The sequence below is a fragment of the Macrobrachium rosenbergii genome, chromosome 1 (genome assembly GCF_040412425.1).
Source record: "Macrobrachium rosenbergii isolate ZJJX-2024 chromosome 1, ASM4041242v1, whole genome shotgun sequence".
Lineage (NCBI taxonomy): Eukaryota > Metazoa > Arthropoda > Malacostraca > Decapoda > Palaemonidae > Macrobrachium > Macrobrachium rosenbergii.
In genome coordinates, this window is record NC_089741.1 from 10,284,555 (window position 1) to 10,305,432 (window position 20,878).

Here is a 20,878-nt window from a genome sequence, read left to right on the forward strand (position 1 = left end):
ACTATGGGACCCATCTTGTGAGGGATATGCAAATAAGGTAGAAAAGCAGAACTGCTGGAATGCAATAATGGTGAAACTCATTCCTGATTTTGAAGAGAAACCCCTCTCAGAAAAGAAAGAAATACGTAAGTCCTTTATGTTTATTTTTATTTTCTGTTTCATTACATGTTCACAAGGCAAGTAAAGAATCTACTGTGCTTACGTATACAAGTTTATTCATTATTACACACAAAAGTTACCCCATTCCTGTCACCAACCACACACACACACACCACCACACCATGTCACCACCACCTACCCACACCACCACACCATGTCACCACCACCTACCCACACCACCACACCATGCCACCACCACCTACCCACACCACCACACCATGCCACCACCACCTACCCACACCACCACACCAGGTCACCACCCACGCCATTGTCTAGATACGTTGTAACTGCCATGGAAGTGCACCTTGGTCACTGACAAAGTAGTCCGCAAATTTGTCTCTCAAATGGCTGGCAAGTCTTTAAGTTGGCCCTGCAGCAGGTTCCATATCAAAGAGCCCTTCCACGGTTAAAGTATCCTCAATTCGAACGCCATCTCTGTCTCTTACAAAATTATGCAAAACACAACACGCCTTGATGATGTCCTCTGCCAGTGATAGGCTTACATTGAGTGGTCGATGGAAGATGCGCCATTTGTTTGCAAGGATTCCAAATGAGCATCCAATGAGTCTGCGGGCTCGTGAAAGTCTGTAATTGAAGATGCGTTTCTTTTGACTCAAAAATTTACCAGCATATGGGCGCAGAATGTGTTGGGATAGTCCAAAAGCTTCGTCAGCCACAAATACAAAAGGCATGGGTGTTCCAAAGCCTGAGTACGATTCTTGTGGAGCAGGAACATTCAGGGTTTGATTTTCAAGTTTCCTGAAAAATTTACTCTCCTTGAACACAGTTGTGTCAGAAGACTTCCCATATGCACCTACATCAATAAATATGAATTTGTGTGATGCATCGCATACAGCAAGAAGCAAAATCGAAAAGTAGTTCTTGTAATTATAATACAAAGAGCCACTATTCTCTGGTTTGATTACCCTGATGTGTTTCCCATCTAAGGCACCAAGACAATGAGGGAAATCAGTCTTTTGGTAAAACTGAGCTGCAATTTCCAACCAAAATCTTTCTGTCACATCAGGAAAACAAACTGTCTTCACTCTTTCCCAAATAGCCTTGCAGACTTCCCGGATGATGTTCGCGATGGTAGATACGCCTAGTCTGTACTGGTATTGGAGATCAGTCATGGTGTCACCGGTGGCCAGATACCTGTAGCAAAAATTTTTAAAAAAGTAGGAATAGGTTAATTGTGACTGCAGCACACACACACACACACACACACACACACACACACACACATACTGACGTTGTACAGTTTGCAAATCGTATTTCTGATGTTTATGATTTCTCTTTGTCAGTGGTTGTTGTTCAGAAGAAGTGGAAGGGAATCCGATCCTGCTATGCCAGAGAGCTGTTGAAGAAGAAGCAAGAAAAGAGTAGATCAGGTGCCTGTGGACGGAAGCAATATGTCTACTTTGAAGCCCTGCGTTTTCTTGAAACTGTCTCCAAACACACTGCAAGCAATATGGATGAAGAGACTAATCAGGATAATGAACATGAAGACTCCCAAGAGCTAGGTCAGGAAATGCAAACTTGGGAGACTGAGAAACGTCCTGGAAAACGTTCTCATAACCAGTCTCGGAACACAAAAAGTACTGATGATGAACTCATTGAACTCCTCAAGAAAAAAGCATTGCGTGAGAATCAACAGGCAACAAATGAAAACGACGAGGATAGGATGTTCTTACTATCCTTAGTAACAGAACTGCACAAGGTACCTGCAGACAGAAAATTGAAGCTAAAGCAGGATATTATTGCTACCATTTACCAGGCTCAACAGGTGTACCAACAATGGCCACAGGACTTTCAGCATCACGCACCTCCCAGATACCTGCCTCCACAGCCATCACCAGTTTTCCACTATGCCCAGCAACCAGCAGTTCATGGGGATTATCATAATTCTCTGAATAACATTCCTCAATGCAGCAACACTAATCTACAAACAACTTCTATGTCTACACCAGCACCATCACCAGCCATGTCTGACATCAGCAACCATATGAATGATAATTAGTTATTTCTTGTATAGTAAGCACCTTATTGTTTGTACTAAATAGAACTGTACTTGTAAGGAAATAAATATTACTAATAGATCAAGTTTTTAAAAATTTTTTTGTCTTATTAATAGATCTAGTATTTTTTTTATCATGTATGTCCTCGCAAAAAGTACCAGCAACTAGTTATATAAGGCTTACCTCAAAGTTACAGCAAGCTTCTCGCCTGGTGCAATGCATTCTCTCATGTTTGTGGTAGTTCCTGTGATGTCTCTCCTGACGTAGCTGAGAAGTTCTTCAAATGACGGCTTGCTCATACGAAAATAGTTGATAAACTTCTTTTTATCAGCACACAAATCATTGAAATGTGTATGATGCGCTCCTGTGTTCATTCTTGATGACAACATGGGATGTACATGCACCTTCCTCTCTACAGAGCGCCTCTTCGATTTCTTTTTGGCCAGCAAAGCAACAAGTAGAAGCTCTTCGTTTCCCGCCATTCTTCCGACTGAGGTGTGTGAGTGGCTCACTAGTTGCCAGGCGGTGTCTTGAGCAAGGACACTAGTGTCCGACACCGGTGGCGGACACTAGTGTCCTCGTGTGTAAGGGCCCTTAAGTTAGCGATAGAGTAGCCTTAGCAGAAATTTTCATCCACAAACTTTCGTGTGTAGGGAATAGTTGTGTAGCCAGACGAATGAGTAAGTAGGGGTTAGGAAGTGTATAAGGGAATTATCGCATGTGCTAGCCGTGAGCAGTTAGCTAGGAGTTTATTCAAGAACAGTTACAGCCTAGAAACGTGTACAATTTCTCTGTCTGTGATATAGGACTTTGAATGCATGAATAGTTAAAACATATGTAGCGGTCTCTGGCATCCCAATACCGAGCGAGTAAGCAGACGTTCTGTCCAAGTTGGCACACGTGCAGATCATTCCATTGTTGTACCAAGGAAAACATCCCAGCGTGGTTATTTAACAACATTCCAAGCGTATATTCAGTAAAGTAAAGTAAAGACATTGCTGATGTTTAACGTTAAACCATTCACTCTTGCATTCGAAACCCACCTTTAGCGAAGAAAGTAGGGTTTTTTTGTCTTTCCCCCAACACTCTCCCATTCTCTGTTGGTGTGACAAAGCGACGAGTTGGGCTACAAAGTGAGTCGACCCCCCGATCAGCTGTTTTCTCACACACGCAACTCAATCCCACATCTTTCATTCACGCTGAGCGAAGTTTCATCACTTTTCAACTTTAACGTTAAACCTTCAAGAAGACTTGAAACCTTTTGTAACAATTAACAACTTTACTTACTATCACTTGTCTGGACGAGAATGCATTAGTAACCTTACGTAGTTTCCATGAATTCATGTTGTGAAAGAAAAAAACCCTAACTTAACGTAATTTCGTAAACATAATTTATTTTCTCTTAAGCACAAGGTAAAGTGACTTTAAAATTTCTAACGTATAAGCGTACCATTACACTGTACTCTCAGAGAGAGAGAGAGAGAGAGAGAGAGAGAGAGAGAGAGAGAGAGAGAGAGATTTTTTATTGTTGTTTTGTTTTCCTTCCTTTTAGCATAACAAAGGGACTTACACAAATTTATCCACAAGTTGGAATAACAACCCATGAATCATAACAGTCAAATACAAAGAATTTTCTTTCGTTCAACCAATCTTCGAACTTTGAAGATCCAACTCCATTATCACTTTATTGTACCCAGTGCGTGAAACTTCATAAGCGCTCTTTCCCGCAAATAATATCGCATACCTTCTTTTTCCATTTCTTGCTTCAGCCCATATAAATTCTTGTATGCCACCGAGCACACGGACAACTAATTACTTATACGTTTATCAGCTGCAATCCACGAGTAGGTATTTCTCATTCAAGATTTGCATATGCCGCAAGCACCAAATTGCATATTGTGTGCAGGCCCCGTATCCTCCCTCTCCTCATGTCAGGGAGAAGGCTTCCTTTCCCCATGTCAGGAAGCAATCTCTAGTTCTCAGAACTAGCCACCCACGAGTGACACACCCTAGGGTTCCTTTCCCACAGTGCCATTAATCTGAGGCACTGCCACCAAGCCAATTACTGCAGCACTTATCTGACTTTCTGCCGGAGTCTCTCCTTTCCCTCTTACTCCTTGATTACCATCTGCCTCAGGCAGAGTGCCATTTCCTTCAGTGCTGTTTCAAGCACTGACATTTTGTATTGCTCCACGGAGCGCACCAACACCATAATGCCACCCAGTCAAAATAACTGCTCGTAAGCCACTGCACCTGTACCTAAGAAACAGAGTGCCATAAACCAGTGTATCCGCCCATAAGGACCATAGCGCCTTCAGGATCACTCCCATTTCCTAAGTGTTTCCGTCCATAAGGAATATTATACCTTCAGGAGCACTTCCATATCTACTAGCATATCCGCCCATAAGGACTCAGACTTCCTTCAGGAACACTCCCTCAGTGTGACCTTCGTTGGCACACTCAACCACAGTGCCACCTCATTGAAAAGGTGCCACACCACAGAAGTGCCACCAAATTACGGGACACTTCCCACAATCGTCACAAACCTTTCCTCCAAGAATGTCCAGTCAACCCACTTAGCCACCCTTCCCCACCAGCAACATGGCAACCAAGGAGTACAAAGCCTTCATGGATCTTGGGAAGGAGGAAGGTCTCACGGGACCCGCACTCACCAAATAGATCAAAGAAAAGCTAGCCAAACAGAGACAGCGAGACAAGGAAAGAGAAGAAAGGAGGAGACAGCGTGAATGAGAAGACACAGAAAGAGAAGAGAGGAAGAGACAGCGCAAAAGGGAAGAAGAAGAGAGGAGAAGACAGCACGAACTAGCCCCCAAAGACAAGGAGCTCGAGCTGGAGAGAGCAAAGAAGGAAAGCTCAGAAGCTCTAGCATCCCAACAGGCCTCTGGCCCCACACCTGCTGCACCGAATGCTCCACTCTCAAGCCTTAATTCTCTAGTCCCCAAGTGGCCTGAGGAAGAGCTGGAAGCATGGCTGGAAGAGTTCGAGGCACTCTTCGATAATTTCAACACCACTGAGGCCGAGAGGGCCTTAGTGCTGACCAAACACCTGGAAAGTAAAGCAAAGGCAGCCCTCCGCTCGCTGGAGCAGAGTCAAGGAGGAGACATGGCCGCAGTCCATGGTGTAATAGCCAAGGCATACAAAATAACCCCTGAGAAGTGGAGACAACAGTTCCGAGGTCTGGCCAAGGAATCCTGCTGGGCCTGGACAGAATGGGCCTGTCACTAGACTCAGGCTGGGACCCGCTGAGTCGACTACCCGAAATGCACGACTTTCGAGGACCTATTCAATAGGACCATGTTGGAAGACCTTTTCCAGTGTGTGCCAGGGTCTCTGGCTGTGTATCTCAGTGATAAGCAGCCCACTCTCAGGGAAGCCTGCTGCTTGGCCGATGTCTGGGAAACATTTAATGTCTCCCACAGCACTTTTCAACGCTGCGTAGTGCCACCTGGATACCTCTCAGGCTCAACGCACCCAAGGAACAGACCACCTAGCAAACCTCCTTGCACCATCTGCAAGAAGTACGGTCATGCTGAAGCTGAGTGCCGCTACAAGGCAGACATCAACCAATGGCAGCCTACCAATAACCGCCACTCCTCCTCTCCTTCTAACTCTGCACCACCTTCCCAGTAGACCATTACTGCCGGGAGATCATCCTATCCCAGGGGACCCTGCCGAGACTGTGGGACTCCAGGGCACTCTTCTGCTGGGTATCCTGGCTGCCCAAAACATATGGTCTCTCCCAGGCACATCATCCTCATCAGTGCCACAGCCTCCTTGGCTGTGCCGCCCGAAAGGTCTCATCCTGAGAGGGTCTGGACTCAGTCGGTCTCCATTGCCCTTCTGGATGGCTCTAGCCCAGCAGTGCACCTACCAACTACTGCTGACACTGGTTCAGATATTAGCCTGATTGATCGTACCAAAGTGCCAGTCACCACGAAGGGATATTACCAAACACCGCTGCAGGACCTGCAACATAAGAGGGCACTCCGAAAGATGGTCAAAGTGCCCCAGCAAGCTAGCCACAGCGGCCACCACTTCCATAACCAACCCAAGAGGCTCGGCCCTCTCCCCAAGACAGGAATCTCTGTCGCCTATCACTCCAGGTACACCAAGGGGTTTGCACCCATGGGCCCCTCTTCAGCCTCATCTGAATCCAATTTGCTGTCAGTGCCAATTGCAAGCATTGATCAGTGCCAAGCTCCGCTTATCTCGGCCGGAATCTCTATATCAGCTGTAATCCCCATGCCTGGCCCTGAGTTAGTGCCAGTGCCGGATCCAGAACCTGACACAGATCCTCCTACGGGAGATCCACCTAACCTCACCAATGTAGTCAACGCCCATTGTGAGCCTCTGACTCCTGACATTCCTTCTTCCCACTCTCTTCCACCTGCCGAGGATGACCCTCTGGCAGGCCTGGACATTACCTCTTTTCTGGTCAACCAGGAACTGTCCGGCCAGGACGCAGACACTGGCACTACTCCCACGACGGTTGTTGCAGCAGCCGAAGTAGGAGACCAGCCCATAGCTACTGAGGCTGCCCCTGATCCTCCTCCTAATGGCGCTCCTGGCCTTTCTCCAGAGTCAGTACCCTCATCACCTTCTAGGAATGGCCTAGCCAGACCTTGGAGACCCCCGAAGAGGAAGAAGAAGGGGCGGAAGAGATCCAATTAACAACTCCGAGCCACAAGCTCTCCTTGGCACTCGTGCCTCAGAGTGATCATGGCACCTGCCCAGAGAAGGTAGCCTGCGTGATTTCTGCCCCAGTAGCATTAACGATTAACACCTAAGGCATTTGTAACATGCTAACCCTTTTCCAACTAACTTCCTTCAAAACCATTCCAGACTCAAACTGATACCTTCCATAATTGTATACTGTGATTTACCCTTCAGGTTAATCATGTTTAATTTTGTTGCGTGTATTATCCATAAAGCATTGTATAACTCATAATTCATTGCTTGCCATTAGTCAGTGTCAACTCGTTCAGTGCCAGAGTCTTAGGATAGTAGGTTAGGTTAAATATTTACTATGTGCATTTGCCTAGGAATAGAGTTCTCCTGTCGTTAGAGACAATTAATAGAAGTGTCTAGACCCTTAGATAGGTTAGGCCTGTTGTAGTCAGTAAGTTAGCCAAGCCCCGTAACCCACTTAGCAGTTAGGTAGGTCCATTTAGCTACTGCAGTGCCATGCACAATTCATGTAGGGATGCTAGCTCACTAGTTGGGACGAATAGCTTACTTAGCCAAGACCTTCACGCCTGAAAGGGTGTGAATGCCTTTTCAAAGGGGGGACCTGTCATGTATTTACATTCCTCCCTCTTAGCCAGCCAAAAATGATTTTAATTTCTAATTAAAAGAGCTTCTCATTTGAATGTTAGGCCAAAACAACATGGCGGACAAGATAGGATGATGCTTGTTTTGAAACAAGAAAGCAGTTCTCTCCACACCTGACTGGAGATCAGGACAGTAGGCCACCCCTCTTCACACCTCCCTGCTAAAGAACACTCCTAGATTTCCCCCCTTTTGGTGTAGTGAGAGCAGTGTAGATTTTAGGGAAGGTTATAATCACTGGAGGTGTAGGCCACTCAAAGGGAAGGCTGCTAACTTAATCTTTAGGTCCTTAGTTATAAGGCCTCTTTCCCCGTGACCCTTTTACTGGCTTAAGACTTGCTTTCAGATGTGTCCAGCTAGCGTACATACACACACACGCCAAGTGCCCCACGCACAACAACACAAGAGGGCAGAGAGAGACGCTCTGGCTTTCATGAGGAGAGGTAGATTTTTTTTTCTCTCAACCTGGACTGGCAGCAGATGATGCTCATTCTGCAATTTCATCATCTTATACAGGAGCCCCTATAAGCCTGAGAAGGAGATTGAATATCCTGGTCCCGTTCTGCTAGCCTGTGCCTCAAAGCATCTTAAAAGTACTACCATTACAATAGACGCAAACTTCCCTGGTACACAGTCTGGAGAACAATAGTCTGCTCCCCCACCTTTTCATTGCCCGCAAGAGAGCCTAATCATTCAAGACGAACTTAACTCGTCAGCGGCTGAGAATCATTGCGCAGTTCAAATTTGCATTTTTTTCCTTATTTGAGTTTACTTGCTGTATCATCAGCTTTCAGATTACACCCTTGGTTGTTTTTCTGTAAATAAATTCAATTTAATGTAAATTGCTAATCATTTCCCATGGCGACCTTCACATTACTACTTAAATAATGGTACTACCAAGGTAAGTTACCCACTTTTCCCCTTTCACTTTGTAACAGGTTGGCATTCTCGGTTGGCCTTAAGGCAGTAACCTAATATAAACCCTCCGTTCATCCCTCTAACAAGACCCAATCTGTGAAAATATATATATTATTTTTTTTTCAATAGAATTTGTATTTTTTACTTTCTAAAGCTTCTACAGCATAGGAAACATGATGATGTGCAAGATAAACAAGTGAAAAATGCACCGAAGTTTCTTCGGCGCAATCGATTTTTTTGTACAGCCGCTATTCCATATAATCAAGGCCATCGAAAATAGTTTTATCTTTCGGTGGTCTCGGCATAATGCTGTTTGAGCCGCGACCCATGAAATTTTAACCACGGCTTGGTGGTGGCCTATCCTATATCGCTGTCAGAAGCCCGATTATGGCTAACTTTAACCTTAAATAGAATAAAAACTACCAAGGCTAGAGGGCTGCAATTTGGTACGTTTGATGATTGGAGGGTGGATGATCAGCATACCAATTTTTCAGCCCTCTAGTCTCAGCAGCTTTTAAGATCTGAGAGCAGAAAGAAAATGTGCAGACAGAAAAAAGTGCAGACAGAAAAAAGTGCGGACAAAAAAAATTGCGAACAGAAAAAGTGCTGACGGACAGACAAAGCCGGCACTATACTTTACTTTTACAGAAACCTAAAAAGTACCATAGCCAATGCTTTCAGGGTAAAAAATATGACATTCAATCGTGCATTATTGCAACCACAAATTACAAAATATGAACAAATGGTCTGAAAAATCTTTTTTTCGTAGCCCATGAAATCTAAATGTTAAGACCTGCGTTAAAATTTAAAGGTAAACGAGTAATCCAAATGTCAGAGCATGAAAGTATTCGGTTCAATAGCTCGACCAGGATGACATTCTATTTAAGCACTAGCAGATGCTTGCTATTGCTCGCATTTGCTAGTTCTCATATCCATACCATACCCATACCTAGACCCATATCTGTATCATACCCATACCCATACCCATATCCATACCATAGCCATACCCATATCTGTACCATACCCATAGCCATACTCATACCCATATTCCATTCCATACCCATATCTGTACCATATCCATACCTATACCCATACCCATACCATACCCATACCCATATCCATACCATACCCATACCTATATCTGTACCATACCAATACCTATACCCATACCCATACCAAAAACTTACCCATATCCTTACCATACCCATGCCATACCCATACCATACCCACAGCTAAATTAACCCTATTTATAATAGCTATTAAAAGTCTACGTGCTTCACCAGCCCCGTTTACCTTACGGTCATCTACAAACAACTGACCATATCTTGGTGTAGGTGCAGGAGCAGCTGCTGGTGGGTTTTGAATCAATGCCTGCAATTGTTCTAGGATTATCCATTGGATTATAATGTCTTCTTAAATTCTTAAAGACTCCAGGATCCTGTGAAGCCATCTTCAGCTCCTAAATGGATTCTTGTCAGATCCACTTCCCTTCAGGGAAGAAATCCAGAATCTGTCTTCATAACCATTTCTTCCACCTCCTGGAGAGACGCCCATTGGATTATAGCATCTTCTTAAATCTTAAAAACTCCAGTTGCATAACAGGAGTAGTATTTACTGTGATCCTCATAATCCAGCTTGTTCATAGTTACCACATGAGGTTAATTAAACACTACATATAAATTCTAAAGGTCAAGCAAGTTATATTTTGATTTGAAAAACCTGTACATGACTTTTATAAAAAAAAAAAATTATGACCTTATCTGTAAACATTTTGTTAATAGTACTCAACCTCAACACATTTTATTTATCATAAAACATGGAAAAGGGAAGAGGGAAAGGGGAGGGGAGGGAAGAGAGATGGGAAAGGAGGAGGGGGAAGGGGAAGGGGGGAGGAAGGGGAGGGGAGGGGAAAAAGTTAAGTATACCTTAGTTTAACCAGACCACTCAGTTGATTAACAGCTCTCCTAGGGCTGGCCCGAAGGATAAGACTTATTTTACGTGGCTAAGAACCAATTGGTTACCTAGCAACGGGACCTACAGCTTATTGTGGAATCCGAACCACATTATACCGAGAAATGAATTTCTATCACCGGAAATAAATTCCTCTAATTCTTCATTGGCCGGTCAGAGACTCGAACTGGGCCTAGCAGAGTGCCAGCCAAGAACTCTACCGACTCATCCAACGAGGAACTTGGAGGTGAGGGGAGTGGAATGGGAAGGGGAGGGGCTGGGAGGGAGAGGGGAGGGGAGGGGAAGGGGCGGGAAGGGACACACACACACACAAAAAGGCAGCCAAGGAAATTAATATAATAGAAGATAGCAGAGGTAAACTCATTGATACATTGTCTCTACTTTTAGTTTTCTGTAAAAGAAAGCTATTGTGCTGGTTTGTCTGTCGGGACGCACTCTGTTCTGTCCACACTTTTGTCTGTCTGCACTTTTTCTGTCTGCCCTCAGATCTTAAAAACTACTGAGGCTAGAGGGCTGCAAATTGGTATGTTGATCATCCACCCTCCAATCATCAAAAATACCGAATTGCACCCTCTAGCCTCAGTGGTTTTTATTTTATTTAAAGTTAAAGTTAGCCATAGCCGGGCTTCTGGCAACGATATAGGATAGGTCACCACCGGTCCGTGGTTAAAATTTCATGGGCCACGGTTCATTCAGCATTATACCGAGACCACCGAAAGATAGATCTATTTTCGGTGGCCTTGACTATACGCTGTAGCGGCTGTACAGAAAACTCAATTGGGCCGAAGAAACTTCGGCGCGTTTTTTACTTGTTTTCTCTTGCGTGCACTTGGACAGAGCCCTAAAGGACAGGATAATTAATCTGATGGTCAACAGACAAGGTGGGTCTGCCTTTCTCTTCAGTTTTATCCTTTCTTTTTATTTTTATGTTTTCTAAATTTATTCCATACTTCGTAGATTATTTTCATTTCATGAAACGCTGTATGCTGTAAAAATACCGCTGACAAGTTCTCTTGTTCTGGGACATCTGGTTAACTTGTTACTTTTTCAGCATTCTCATGAATCCGGTTTCAGGGAAACATTTTGCCTTGGCCAAAGAGGAAGGGTTTACAAAGGCAGTCAATATTCGTACTGAGATTTACAACGGTGTAGTCTCTATCATCAGGCACTTTCAAATAAGATTTCTATTTATTTAGTTTACTTATAAATACAATATGATGTAATTATCCTTTTATATCAGACATAATAATCACATCTGTTGAGAGAAAACCCACGGCATAACCAAATTTTAAGCTCATGGTGTGCGCATTACACATGATTGTGTATTCTGGATCATTTGACTGTTATAAATGAAAATAGTCTAAGAAATCAGCTTACCATTTTTAGTCAGAATGGTTTCTCATTATAGCATTATAATTGCTAAGTATATATAACAGAAGCATATACTAAGCTATGACTGGTAATGTAATCCACACGATATTTGATGCATCGTTTATAAACAGTGGTGTTGTACATAACTAAGTAGCAAAGTCTTCAGGGAGTTTGTAGAAGCTCAAATTTAATTCAGCGATGCAAATAAAACTTTAGACTTCCATATCAGTGCCCTTTGCAGCAAGGTAAAGGAGAAGTCTTGGACCACAAGTCATAAATCTCAGTTTTGTGCTTTAGATGAGTTTGCCTTACTTTTGGATATTATATAGTACAACGGATTTAGGCACCTATATATATATATATATATATATATATATATATATATATATATATATATATATATATATATATATATATATATATATATATATATATATATATATATATATATATATATATATATATATATATATATATATATATATATATATATATATATATATATACAGTATATATGTTAGGGCCACTGGAGGTGAAGATGATGATTTTGAAGTGTATCACAAAAACAATGCACTCACTTAGAAACCGGGATAATACCGCCATTGTCATCATTTGCGCGAAAAACACATCTTCCGCTCCAACTGGAAAATTTCATGAGAAACGCAGGCTTGATTAAATACCCCCTTTAAAACTGAGAAGAAAAACATTTCCAAAAACGCTACTGGTCCATAGATATGGCTTCCAGTTCCCCTACCAGTGTTGATGCAGAGCAACTTACCAAATATGCTTGTAGGAACGTGAGACTGCCCCAGCAATATGTAGGGATATCGGCTGGTGCTCATGATCATATGGACGTTAAGAGTGCCTGTAATTTTCACTGGGCTAAAACCAGGCTTTATTGTATTGGTTTCAAAAAAATGAAAGTGGTATAGATAAAAAATTATGTTTATCTCATAAAATGTGAAGTGATTTCTTCTTTCTTTGCTATCATAGCTCTCAGTTTAAAGCTCAGTGTTAGTATTGTTTTTTCTCTCTTTCCTGTTACTGTTCTATCATGTTGAAGAGTATTTTGGCAGATTGTATTGGCCTCCATTTTTCTAGGATTTTGATGAAACTTGCAAAATTAGTGTTAAGGTTACCGTCTTACTGTATCTCCTTCTGTCGTGTCTTTGGGTAAGTGTGAATTTCTACCTATTATGCCTTTCTTTCCTGTTACCTTTGGGATGAAAGTTAGGTAGACGCTTAAGGGAATGTGTGTTGTTTTTGTACAGGTATATGTGCATTTTTCTAGTTCCTCAAGGTACCTTTTCGGGAACTTTTTGTGCTGTATAAAGTTTTAATGTAAATTAAATCAATTGTTGCGTTTACGTCAGTGTTTCTGTATCCCTCAATGAGAGTTAAATTTACTTTGTGGATTTCGTCTTGCGACTGGTTCTTGTCTGGTTATTTGGCACTTAGCCAGTCTGAAAAAAGATCTAAATCAATGAAAATAGATCTGTTTAGGGCTCTAGAGTAAAAACTGGAGTTCGTTACACTATCAACAGGAATGGGGCAAAAAATAGCGAATTCTTAAAATGCACTGAAAAGTAATATCACTGAATCTAGCTTTATAAAAGAAAATTATGACCATAATATGGATATCAGTCAAGATACATATAAACTTAATCCTTTAATTTCAAGAGAAATTTCTGAAATGTTTAAATTTAAAGGAAGGCAGTAATATATATATAAATATATATATATATATATATATATATATATATATATATATATATATATATATATATATATATATATATATATAGAAAAAGGATTAATATCTGTAAACACAGTAAGAGGTCATTGACACCAATGAGCTTTTTCACCCCTCCCCTTTAAGAAGTGTCAGGTGGCTCATTTGTAGTTTCCAGTAGCCTGTATGTTTGTCGGTGTTGCCACCTTGAGTATATATTGGGAGATCTACCATTAGCACTAATGAGTTTAGCCACCACTCCCCTTTGACGCCTGTCGGGTGTGGATTCGTAGTCTCAAATAGTTGTGTATATTTAACCGTACCATCTCTGTAGAATATACTTTGAAAGTTCTACCACTATGCATCAGTCCTTTGTCAATGGCTTGGAAATATAGCTGAAACGGGTCAGGACCTAAACCCAGTCTTTCATTTATTCACTTGTTGTTATGTGTGAAAACGAATCACGTGTCAGAGTGATATACATACATACATACATACATACATACATACATATATATATATATATATATATATATATATATATATATATATATATATATATATATATATACATATATTTATATATATTCATTCTGACACGTGATTTGTTTATCACACATAACAACAAGTGAATAAATGGGACTGGGTGTTATGTATATATATATATATATATATATATATATATATATATATATATATATATATATATATATATGTATGTGTGTGTGTGTGTGTGTGTGTGTGTGTGTGTGTGTGTGTGTGTGTGTAGTAGATAGATAGATTGGTAGGTAAGAAAAATTTCACATTTTTATAGGAGGGCATATCTAATCTTTTTCGGAAATATTCTTTCATAGGAACCGTCAAATGCAGTAATGAATTAGAGATCGTGCAGAGGTGAAATTGAATCTCATTCACCTTCAGGCAGGATCTGTTCATTTACCGTCGTCCGGAAAATAGATTGAACATGAAGATGGAAAAGATGACGTTAATATTATCAAAGGCCACATTTTTTGCTCTCAGGTGATGAAAGTTAAAACGAAGATTCCAGAAATTTGGCTTTATATTTATTGTTGGCAGACATTAAAAAAAAAAAAATAAAAGAAAAGAGGAAGAACAATATATATATATATATATATATATATATATATATATATATATATATATATATATATATATATATATATATATATATATATATATATTTGAAATTTTTATCACACCGTGATTTATATACAATCATGAAGCTACAAATGTCGTTTAATATCAAATTCACGCTACCTTCGAGAGTATCTCCGATGGAGAATAATCACCGAAGGGGAATTTATATAAGTGATAAATGAATAAGTCCCAGTGGTACTTATTCATTTATCAATTATTAAACGACATTTGTAGCTTCATGATTATATATATATATATATATATATATATATATATATATATATATATATATATATATATATATATATATATATATATATATACGTGTGTGTGTGTGTGTAGAATCTACTGGTCACTATTTATCAGATACATATGTAATTGTAATAGGCACAAAGCCCGCTTAACTTGTTGAATTCTTCGCGCTTTTTTCGATGCGCTCGTCACTACAAAGCTTTAAGATCCAAATACGAGAAATATAAAGAAATTATGATGTACGGCACCGAACATCATAAATTCTTCATATTTCTTGCACTTGGATCTTAAGGCTTTGTAGTGACGAGCGTATCGAAAAAAGCGAGAAGAGTTCGAGAAGCTAAGAGGGCATTGTGGCTGTTACAATTACATATATGTATATATATACTTGTGTGTATGCATTTCTGTGTAACGTTTAGTTTACTTTTTTCTCTAATCTAAGATACATAATTCATTTCTGGTACAAAACTATGATAAAGGCAATCATAGATTAGTACTTGCCCTGTAAGACAATACAAAATTAACGATCATATAAAGTTGTTAAGAATGTAAAGAAGAAAACTTTCCAAGAGGAAAGTTAATTATTATGAAAATAATGAAGAATTTAGTGACTGAGGGAAAAACAAATTTGTACTGGAAGGGTGAGGGGCGGGTGGGGGTTGGGGGGAGAAAAGTAGGTGCAGAGATAAATGACTGCTGGGATCGATCACTCAACGTAATGGAAATGGGGGATCGCTGCCTGAGGAAAGTGCAGTCCTGTAAAGCTTTGTTGGAATTTTGAAGAACTGTTAAATGTGGAGGAGAGGAGAAATTCTCATCTAAATGATTCAACGTTGGATTTGGTTAGTATTGTGAAGTAACCCCAAAGGGCCAGTCACTAAACGTGGTAGAGGAACAACACCTCACTCTGAATTTCGGGCTCAAAACTTTAACCATACATTCCAAAGATCTCCTCTCTTTCTCTCTCTGCCACACTGCCTTCTTGTATTACATGGAATTGTAAGCACTCCTGGTCCCAAGCACAGATACAAGAACTACTGAAGAGAGCTGATACGATACCACTGATCTGCAGAAATTATCAATACTGAAACACATAGCAGACTTTACAGATAGTCTTTCTGTAAAGCAAAACTCACGATAACTCACGATCTTGTCCACACTACGAAAGGATTCGTTTCCAACCACCGTAGGCATAAAGTTTATTTAACAGCTTATGCACGACTATGCTTTTTTTACATTATTGCTTTTAACAGTTATTCTTCAATTATCAAAATTAATTAATTATGTGGTTTTCGTCCCAAAAATGAAACGGCAGCACATTTTACTGGATTTTATTCTTGTAGCTTCTGATCCTCCGACATAAGAGAGGCTGCAAATCTCACGTTTCATGGCTTATACTCTGCGCTTTGTTTCTTATCTTTATCATCGGCTTCATGCCTTTATAAATTACTCCTGATGGTCCTGTTGAAATGGATTACGAATTCATAGTTCTCATCCTTTGTTTGTTTCCTCAAAGCTATCGTAATAAGGTAATTTAACATCATTTTCTCTTCTGTTTCCAGCTTTTTGAATTACACTGTTTTTAAGCCGCCGTGGATAGGCTAACTTTGCAATACAATTTCATATGTAACTCATTTCGATATCCAAATATACTCGTATAGGGTCATAAACCCTAAAAACCCTTGAAAATAAATCCACTTGTTTTTCCTTCTTAACTTGTTTTTCCGTCAGGTATCATCGTAAACCTTATTTTTATAGCCTTAGATATTTTTCTTGCGTAAACTTCAAACGAAGACAACCAACTAATAATAATCCAAATCTTACCAAAAATTAGATTTGTTTTACTTCACAAGGCAACTTTTTTTGCTCTAAAATTAAATGAATTTCCTGATATACTTTAGCTTTCGAGATTATTGCGTACTAGGTATATTAAATGTGTCCTTAACAAGCATGTCCTTTTTTTGCTAATCCTAAATCCTAGAAAGTTCTGTTTGCGGCACCAAGATATGATGACTTGTCATGCGATGTGAGATGCAGTTTGTTTGAGAAGATGTCTTAATGAGAAATTCCTCGGCAGAAGAAAATGTAGAAGGAGGAGGAGAAGGAAGAGGAGGTGTAGAAGAAAAAATAAAACAAGTTTTCAGATAAACGATGTTTTTCTTTTCTTAGGCTTAATAAGAAAGAAAAATCGAGGCATCTTTTATTAACACGGCAGCTAATGATTTGACGCTCTGATTTTTCTTTAGCTGGCTTGAATATTTTTTTTTTAAACCGCATTATATAACTAAATGGTGTGAGAGATGATTTCAGTTTGGACAACTTGGCGCTGTACATAAAAATATCATATCCATTCTCGCTAGTTAGCTACGTAGATAGATAGTTATTTAGATTGATAATCCAAGTCATCTTAAACGTTTACTACTAAATGAAATAAGAGACCTCATAGAGTAATCACGCTATATCTACTTGAACTACAAAGCCTATTAGCAAACAAGGACGAACAAACTCTACATATAAATAAAATCAAATTGCACTCCATATACAACGAACGATTTTCTAAATCCTAACACGATTAAAGAAAAATATTTACATGAGATTCTGTCTGACTCATTACCTACTTTGGTCAATGAGATATTCTGTTTGAATCTCCTTTAGACTTTCCGTATTTTTATACTGAGGAATCTATTAATCTACCAGTCTATTTATTTATCCAGCATATCTTCTTCTTCTTTTAACGTGCTTTATTCCCATTTTTTTTGTATGGGGTAAGCACGATGCCTTCTTTTGAAGGACATTTTGATTTGGCTTTGGGGTAGTATTCCTCCTATTTCTGAACGCTTTCGTTATCATTCCTCTTCCAGAGGCTTCATTAAATGTCCAGTTACCTTGGCATTCTGTCGGTTTCGTTGCAGTCCAGCAGGAGGCTTTATCCCTTTGTGTCAAGCAGTTTCCATTTTCTGTTCGCCCGAAACAAAGCAAAGGCGCGCCCTCTGCGGGTGATGAGAAGCATTCTCACTAGTGAAACAATCTTAAACAGCCCAAAGTTTTCTCGTTCGGTGACAAGAGAATTCCTTCTTGGTCAATTTTCCTTTGGGTTTTTATGACAGTGTGTTTGTTGTTTGTTGCGCAATTATTTCTAGATTAAGACAAGTGATTGTTGCACACAGTCAGTATTTAATCATTCTTAATTTATTTAGTTAACAGAGACTCAATGACAGAAAAGTAAAAGTTCTTGTTATGTCCTTCCTATTTGTCATTGTGTAAACTCTCTATCGTATGGATTTTTCATTGAGAAAATATTCATATGATAGAATTTCTTTAGTTCTTAGCAACCTTCGCAGGAAGTCATGAATATGATGCTTGAACCCTGTATTAAATTAATATGGTTCTTGTGATGATCACAACCATATTGAAACGGACCTACTTTTTTTTCATCTTCGATTGCTTTTGCTAGGTGGAACGTTCATCATGATAAGAGTGATATCTGTCATAATACTTTGTTATTTATGGTAATTGTTGGCATTAACTGGTAAGCAATATATCATCTTGAATAGCTAAACAAGAGGAACGAGCCATGTCTATGTTTCAAACAAAACTTTGTCTTCATTGGTACTTAGTTGTCTCTTGCTGATAACGACCAGCACAAATTTCTCATATTCCGTCATATTTTGTTCCTGATTCCAAAACTGTATTGCCCATTAAGAGTAACATTTAAGTTAAATTTAACCGTAGAATCTCTTCAACATTCAGATAACATATCGTTCCCTCCATCATGGCACTCACTACAGTGTAATGTGAAAAAACTCAGATTTGTATCATAATGTTCGTTTTACTGAATATTTTGTTATTTTCTTATTCTACATATTTCACTCACATAGGTTACTGCGATTGTATAAAACCTACATTAAAGATTTATTCGATCCTCCCTGAGGATATTGATCAAGTCTCTGAAGTTTATATATATATATATATATATATATATATATATATATATATATATATATATATATATATATATATATATTTATATATATATATATATATATATATATATATATATATATATATATATTTATATATGCATACATATATATATATATATATATATATATATATATATATATATATATATATATATATATATATATTTAGTTAACATATATATATATATATATATATATATATATATTGTATATATATATATATATATATATATATATATACAATATATATATATATATATATATATATATATATATATATATATATAATATATATATATATATATATATATATATATATATATATATATATATATATATATATATGTGTGTGTGTGTGCGTGTTTAAGTGTGTGTAAAATTTCTGGATTCAAATATATGAACTTTGCTTTAAAATATTTTAAGTGCTGGACATGGATTTCTTCGTAAAATCGAGAGCTAAATGGGTAAAGCCACATCTCGTTATTATGGAAAAGCTATTCAGGTTGTATTGTTATATCCGTTGCATCACTTGCAATTCCCTGAGGTAAGAGGGTAAGCCCTATCATTGTAACTGGATCTTATCCATGTTCTTCATAGGTCAGTGCATAATTATGACAACTATTTAAACTGGAGCATCCGGTTGTAGCGACAAGATGGTCCTATAATAAACGACATGAGTTCTGTTATACAGAATTTTCTGGAGTTGACGGTAAGTATCTGGAAGCGATATCTTTAAAGCTTTCATCTCGCCTCTGATTGGCCGAAATATTGAAGTGAAACCTCTGTTGATGATGATCAGCTTGTGCTTCAGCCAGTCACGATTAGTTTCGCTGATATTGGATGCAGATATTTACCGTCATCCTAACAAAGAACAAAAAAAGTAAGTCTATCGGATACCATGAAAAGTGACTGCCTAAGGAGAGTCGTGAATGATTCTTAAAGTTTCTGAAGTTGTGTGGCACAGATCACTCCTTAATGGAATAAGAGAAGTAATGAAAAATGCTATATACAGGTAACAGGCAGCATTTTCGTTTTTTACTTCTTTTTAAAATGCATAATAATTCTTTTCTGGTATTTCATTTCTTAGCTTGCAGAACATTTTTGTTTATTTAATTAAGAAATTTTGTGGGATGTTAATAACAATAATGAATGTAAAATAAATGATAACATGATGAATAAAAAAGACCTTAACAAAAGAGTCTTCCTCATGTCTTCAACCATCCAGGTAATTATTAAATAGATGGAAATGAAGTTGACATATTAGAACTCCAGTATTAAAGGCCTGATGTGGACCTTTGAAATCTTCTAGACCAACAGAGAACTTATGTTTAAATCACGAAGTTTATGATTTTATGAAGACTTGTTATAACAGTCGTCCATACAGTGCACTCTTGCCAATAACAAGAAAATCTGATCCTAGACTGAGCATTCTATCGTAATCTTCGTAAATGTAAGGGATAGATATGACTTTGCATATTAGGAATTTTATCGTCCTCTAGTGATAATAGCTTATACAACCTTATCTTATTTAAAACAAAATTACAGTGAAATCTGCAATGAAATCAATATTCAGATGTGCCAAAGTACAGTTAAAGTGAGGGCAGAGGGAACAGATAAGACCCGAAGTCAGTAACTGAGGGCACATAATGTACATACAGTACATACAGTACGTCCACACTACAATCTGTCACCCTCGTTTCCGCCAGTTCAACAATTTGCCTAGATGTCGATGGGTGCCAAAGTGGGCAAAAATCTTTCGTTAGTCTTCTTTCCATTATTCTCTTATTACGTTGTATTCATTGTTGTTCTTAACATCCACAAAATTTCGTAGTTAAATAAACGAGAAAGGTTTACAGGCTAAATAATAAAATGCACAGAAAAGAATTAATATGCATTCTATGTAAGGAGTGAAAAAAACGAAAAGTACCGACTCAGATATCCATAAAGAAAGTAGGTTTGCTTTCCTT

At 38.8% G+C, this 20,878-nt stretch overlaps 1 protein-coding gene across 1 annotated transcript; it reads right to left on the reverse strand.

Annotated features, from left to right (window-relative positions):
* Positions 1-518: 518 nt before the first annotated feature.
* Positions 519-1,292, reverse strand: LOC136839425 (putative nuclease HARBI1). The gene has a single exon (XM_067105445.1). The coding sequence runs from the start codon at positions 1,290-1,292 to the stop codon at positions 519-521; it is 774 nt and encodes a 257-aa protein (XP_066961546.1).
* Between the last annotated feature and the right edge of the window lie 19,586 nt (positions 1,293-20,878).

Excerpts from the sequence above, each read along its gene's own strand:
- LOC136839425 (XM_067105445.1), bottom strand. The coding sequence starts at position 1,292 with ATGACTGATCTCCAATACCAGTACAGACTAGGCGTATCTACCATCGCG.